This window comes from Brassica oleracea, chromosome C5 (genome assembly GCF_000695525.1).
Source record: "Brassica oleracea var. oleracea cultivar TO1000 chromosome C5, BOL, whole genome shotgun sequence".
NCBI classification, from domain to species: Eukaryota; Viridiplantae; Streptophyta; class Magnoliopsida; order Brassicales; family Brassicaceae; genus Brassica; species Brassica oleracea.
Window position 1 is genome coordinate 19774226 of NC_027752.1, and position 7017 is coordinate 19781242.

The window sequence follows — 7017 nt, forward strand, 5'->3', positions numbered from 1 at the left end:
TAAGTGTAAGATTTTATTAATTAATATTGTTCGAAAATCTTACAAGAGATCGATACAACTAAGATTTATTTAGATGTTATTGAAATCACCTAGCAAGAACATGGATTGCACGACAAATTTGTGTTTCTAACCCTAACCGCCTTTCTATTCGTCACAACACCGACAGATAATATTTTAAAGTGTCGATTGACAATCTGAAATTGTAACGTTTCTTTAAATTCAGCCAATTTTGTTTTCTTAAATGGGCCTAGAACAGTTTTTAATGATTAACTAAATGGGTCACGAACATAGTAAAATGTGTTCTGGTTTAAAAATTGTTTCATACCCAAAATCAATACGAACCATCATCATTTTTGTTTAAAATTTTGTCACAATAAAACTATAGGGCTGAACAAAAATTCTGAATCTCAAAAACCGAACCAAGGCCGATCCAAAAATAGTACTGAACTTTAACCAAAATTGGTTAGATATCTGAATGGGTTCAAAATTTTGGTATATAGAGAACCGGAACCGAACTCGATCCAAACCATAATATTTTAGGTATTCGAATATATCCTAACAAGATTTATATACTTAGATATATTAATTATTTTTAAATTTAATATCTAAAAGAATATACAAAATATATAAGATGTTTTTAAATTGTCCAAAATACTTGGAAATATATACAAATAGTTATAAGTACATGTTTACAATAGTTAAACGATACTTATAATGCCTAAAATACTTAGAATATCTATTGATTTCCTATCCAAATATTTAATCTAAACCATTTTTTATGTTTTTTTATCAAAACCAATTTTTATGTTAAGTTTAAGTATTTTGGCATACATAATTCAAATTTATATGTTATATATTATTTTTATTTTTATATTTTGAAAATTTTAAATTATACATGAACTTTAATTTTTGAAAAAAATTTAAATAGGTTTCGGAACCCAAACTCAAAATAAACCTGCAAAGATCCGAACCAAAACCCTCAAGGATCCGAATCGAACCAAATGGTACTCGAATGTCCACCTCTAATCAAATGTAAAAAGTGTTATTGATAACAAAATGTATATTGTTTATAATATTTAAGTACAAAATATTTTTAAAAAAATTTTACTCCGCGCAAAGCGCGGGTTATCATCTAGTATGTATATAAATTACATAGTAGTCAGTTTCAACAAAAGGCTTACATGGAATGCAAAACTGCTTCATAGGCTACGGTCGATCAGGGTAGGAACCAAAACAAAACAACCCTCATGACAAGTTGACAACAGGTTGACACTAATATGTCACCCCAACAATATAAAGAATAAATTCAAGCAAATAAAATAATATATATTTCATATAAATCTTTCTTTCACAAGTTCTTATAATTAATCGACTATATTTTAGCCACTCCATTTACGTTTAGAAATAAAACATCGACCCTAAGTCAATTCCTTCACAAACAAGTCAGTGGCCCAAATGATTGAGAAAAATAGTACTCATCAACGTCTCTGTAACTTTCCCAACACACAAGTCCCCATTGTAGCTAGACAAATATCATCATGCTACCACTGAAAACCACAAATAACATTCCCGAACCTGACGGTCAGATGATAATTTGCAATATAATTTCTCAAACAAATACAAATTATTGTGTTACCCAATTAATACATATTCCGCGCGAAGCGCGGAAATAACACTAGTGTATTTATAAATTCAACATAATATGATTTGATTTCTATAACAGAATTACAATTTATTGTACGGATTCTAAAATTGAATTGTAATTCTAAAGTTTTAAAACTAAAAAAAATATATATATAATTAAATGAGATCACACAAGTTATCAAAATATATTATTTCCTTAGATCTCCTCTTTGTATGTACGTTCAAGAAAATAATATTATCATAAGATCACCCATTAATACACAATGAAAACTATGAGCAGTGAAAAGATAATAACACATCCGAAGTATCGACAGGAAAAAATCTCAATTTGATCTGTAATGCAACGAAAATCTGGGTTTGGTCAAACGATGAAATCTGTATTTTAGGTTTGATCAAATGACTGATATAGATGAAAATGCCAGATGCTAATTTATAAACAAAATAGGAGACACTGACTTTATAAAAAATCTGTTCATATATTTTCTGGATACAAAGTGAGAAATGTTGCCAATGGATGAGTGCTTTCAGTCACGTCATCTTTTTTTTTTGAGTCGTGGTTTTAGTTGAAGCTGTTTATAAAATTATGAGGTAATACATTAGATTTTGACTCATAGATTTTACACATAAAATTGTATCCAAATCGATTGAAAGTATTTCAAATCAAGGGAATTGAAATTTTTACCAAAACATGAATAACACAAGATTTTAAATCTTAAATTGAATAACAATGGATTTTAAATGGGAAAATTTGGAAAAATACAATTATCTGAGATTTTAATTTGAAAATTACCCTATTGTTTAAATTTTTTGAAAACTATACTTCTGTAAATATAAAAGGACTAAACTATCCAATCTAAATATCTGAAATTATTATCATATTTTTCATCATAATTATTTAGATATTTAAATTAATAATCGATCAACAAGAATAAGATTTATTTGGTTTTGTTGTAAAACAATGTTGTTAGTATCTATCCAATATCTTAGTAAAATATATCTGAAATTTATTTATTTTTACATAAAGCAAACGTCTCTTTAATTAATCGTTTTAGTTCCCTATTTTTGTCAAGCATCATCTCTTTCCTCTCATTTCACAAGTTTTTATATCACTCATGTACTTAGATTATCTCTATAAATTTAGAAATGAGTTCTCTCATGATATTAAACTTAGATTTACTGTATCTAACTATGCTTGTTGCTTTATTCTGAAATTAGTTCTGCTTTTGTGTTAAACTTATAGTTTTCTTCATTGTACAGCTTATTTCGGCATTTGAGTTTGCCGTAAGCATATCCAGTGATATCAGAGAAAACACAGAGCTCATCAAAGGATGATTGGACAGAGAAATGGTTCAGTGAAAAAGAAATAGATAAATATAAGAAATCGTTTGTGGTTCATCTGCACGTTGAGTTCATGGTTGTATATAGATTTTAAAAACTCTAAACGGAAACAACCTAAAACACATAGAAATTCATGAGTTAAATATTACAGAAAGATAAAATGAAGAATATTCCATTGAAAAACTATAAGTTTGGATTTATCCATTTTTTTTTGTCATCAACATAAACAGACTCATATAGACTCTGAATACCAAACCGGATGCTCTTCATCCATATGAACGACGAAAGACGGTTGTTGTCTCACACTGCGTGCTAAGGTATCCGCCTTTGTGTTTTGCGTTCTTGGTACATGAATGATTTCCAAGCTCGTAAAGCTTTCTTTCAGGTGCTTGATATCTTCTAAATAACTTGCAAAAGCTGGTCATTCTTCTGGTGCCGACACCATCTACCACTCTATCATAACGTTTCTAAATATACAAACGTTATTTAAAATTAAAAGGTATATCAACCACATCCTCTACTGCTATCAAACCCCCTATTTCTTGTAGTGATGTAGGTGAAAGATGAAAAAGCTGAATAAGAATCAGATCATCTTCTAGCTCTCACCCTCTCTAGTTGTTTCATTTTCTCCAAAATACAAAATATAAAACATATAATAACAATACATAAATACATATATGTAGAAAGATATACATCTAAGCTAATAGTTCACAACAAAATTGTATCAAATCTAAATCTAAATTATATTAAAGCAGGAGGAGGCTTTGGATAATGACGAACAAGAGTTCTTTACAAATAAAATGAACATCATATCTATTAACCAGTGCCAAAGAGGTTTGTCACTCACTAGAAAGCTTTATTAGATTACATTTCTTAAAGAAACGATATCACTGACAAGATGATGTCATTTTTTGTTTGCTTTTTTGTTACCATGGACATGGCCATGACCAAAAGCCTAACACGCCTTGTTGCGTAGTATTAGTGGATGTGTGTTTTTTTATCTCAAACTTACTTTAAACATATATACAATTGTACGGAATAATTCTTAGCTTGAAGCTTTATTTCAAGTTGCCTATGAGTTTGTTAAAGTTAATCTGATAGAGAAACCAATGTAAAGAGAAATTATGTACAAAAATACTATAAATGATATAAAAAAATAATGTGTTTATAGTAAAATTTCTGAAATTCTTGGTAACATTTAATAGTTAAATGACACACTAGCATATATGGTTTGTTAACAAGATAAATTATTAGCTAATCCATTTTTATTACATACAAACATTTGCCAAATACCAATCTTTTGAATGAACTAAATTGTAGGTACATGGAACAGGTGTTGAGAAGAGTGTGAGTCCATGAAATACAAGATACGCTTGATGGCATTTTCTGAAATTAGTCTTGCTGATTCTAGCAAGCTTGTCTATAGTTGTAGTAAACAACAATATTGAGATGTAATGATCAACATCTGAGTTTACTCAGAGTAGCAGTTATAGTAAAGTTTATGGTTTACTATTTTAGAAAGCAAAATTTATGGTTTACTATTTTAGAAAGCAAAAGATATGTTCATATTGCATAACTACAAGAAAATTTAAATTATAGTGATGTGAAAACAAGAGGCAAGCGTTCGATTCACTTTCGTAAAACTAAGATTTGCAAAAGAGAATTTACCCACACAGAATTAACTTCGGCTGAGAAGTTGTGGAAAACTAAGATCCACGAGTTTCTTACATAATTTTTAACCAAATCATTTTTCAACAAAAATTTCAGAAAACCACCGTCTCCATTTTCTTACATAATTTGATTTACGCATAGCAGAGTCAAAATCATATAAGACAAAATAATTAGATAATAAAAATAAGCTCGGGTTCAGTGGTACAATTCGAAAGAAACCTCGTCAAAGTCAATCGGCCTACGAGATCTGAGCTTGCCTGGCCCTCCACAAAGGTCACACCCATCAAAGTCATCAAACCCGAAGTATTCATCACTATCAGTAGCCATCATCACCTTAAGCTTTCTTCCTCCCATGTAACTTCCATTTAGTTTCAACGCCTTCTCTTTGCCATTTAAGAGATTAATGAAAGCAAATCTGTTATTAAGAAACGATACAATCTTTAGTTTATATGATAAGAGTAGATAAAACGAAACAAAAATAATTCAAAAAAAGGGAACAAGTGACAAACCCCAAGGGAACACAGGTGCCACATTGCATGGGAACAAAAACGCTTATTATCTTTCCACAAGAACCAAAAATGTTGCTCAATTCATTCTTGATTTCATCCCTAGGACGCAAATGTTGAAATCCCTTGACGAAAATGGTTTCATCATTATTTTCGTAGGCTTCTTCACATCCAAAACAGCAAGAATCTTCCTTCTTTTTTCTCTCTCTCTTGATAGACAAAAACAACAAGGACAAATAAAAATCTAACCTTTCCAGTTTTCCTTTTTAACAATCAATGTAACCTCAGTTTTCTTCTGCTTCTTCAAATTTGCTTTACTCTCCTTAAGTATCTTCTGCCTCTTCAGATTTGTTTTGCTACTGGAACACAGGTGCAGCACGGTCCTACTTAAGAGAGAGACTGAAAAAGAAAAAAAGCTCAAAATCAACACAAAGCATTCAATCTAAAAAAATAGTTTATCTTCTTATTTTTTACCTGTCTTCATTTTCTTATTCGTCTGCTTCTTCAGATTTGTCTTCAGAGTAGGAGTTACTGGTTTTTGCAATAGACATCGAGTCCTCTTGTTCGTCAGCTGTATGACCAACAATAGGGCAAATCAGAATCAAATCGAATGGAAAATAGGACAAGATAATGTTGATAACATAACAGAAACTTCAAAGACAGAACAAGAGATCTAAGAATCGAATCAACCAATCGGATGATTCAACGGGATAATTAAATCGAATCAAAAATAAGGCTAAAACAGCACATGATTCAACAGGATAATATTGATAACATAACAGAAACTTCAAAGACAAAACAAGACGTGATTCGACTTACCCGAGACATTCATTGAGAGGATATTGTTTTTTTCTTTTCTGTTAGCAGCCCCGAAGAAGACGTTTCGTGGAAGAGTTTTATGTAAGGTTGTAGGATTTGCCTAACGGTGCCGTTTTTGTGTCTGCAAGCAAGGCTCCAAACACTTATAGTCATATCTATTCTATTATTAGGGGTTATTGGTTGTTGTATTTTAATGAATTTGAAAATCCGAACTAAATCTAGTGTTATTGGTTATATAATTTTCAAATCTGTATTAAAATCATGTGTTATTGGTTTAATGATTCATAAATTATATATCAAATCAAGTGTTATTCAATCGTACGGATTTACTAATATATTTGATTTAATAATGGATTTGAATGGATTTGTTTGGATTTTTTAGTTAAAAATACAAAGACTCAAATCCGAGGAAAAACCTCCGGATTTGCATATTTTACTTGGATTTATAAATACTATATGGATTTCTAAATCAATCAAAATATATAAACCAATAACACCTCCTTAATTTAGAATCTTATTTTTTATCTACTTATAAATGTTGCTAAACCAATTCACTAGAGATTTAATATATCTTACTAGGATAAGACATGCGCCTTGCGCAGGGTGAATTTATTTGTTTATATTTCGATAGTTTCTTTTATATATTTGATCATTTTATTTATATATATAAAATATTTTTTGTTGTTATTATATAATTTCTTTCCGATGGATCGGATCAATTTTTATCAAAAATAATGGAACAAAACTATAATTAATTCATCATGGGTTGATCGGATTGGACATTAAACAAATTATGACATAAAAACCTTATTTTTCCATCGAACACATTTTTAAAAAAGTGAACAGTATTGTTTTCACAGTTGAATTATTTTGACTTTTATCTTCCATATGGTTTTGAAAGCTTTCAAATCAACCATCGAATTGATACATGTCATTTTAATGTTTTTAGTTGTAGTCATCATTTTTGTATTTTAAAATCTTTTAAAAAAAATGTATATAACATATAAGGTTTCCTCATTTTTGTAATTTAAAGTCATTT

The 7017-nt window shown here is 29.6% G+C and overlaps 1 protein-coding gene across 1 annotated transcript; it reads right to left on the reverse strand.

Moving 5' to 3' along the window:
* Nucleotides 1–4711: 4711 nt before the first annotated feature.
* LOC106292736 lies at nucleotides 4712–6079 on the reverse strand. Its single transcript, XM_013728385.1, has 5 exons — nucleotides 5979–6079; nucleotides 5634–5730; nucleotides 5443–5558; nucleotides 5163–5368; nucleotides 4712–5068 (listed from the first exon to the last, which is right to left on the reverse strand). The coding sequence occupies exons 1-5, from the start codon at nucleotides 5985–5987 to the stop codon at nucleotides 4849–4851; spliced, it is 648 nt and encodes a 215-aa protein (XP_013583839.1). The 5' UTR covers nucleotides 5988–6079; the 3' UTR covers nucleotides 4712–4848.
* Nucleotides 6080–7017: the final 938 nt, after the last annotated feature.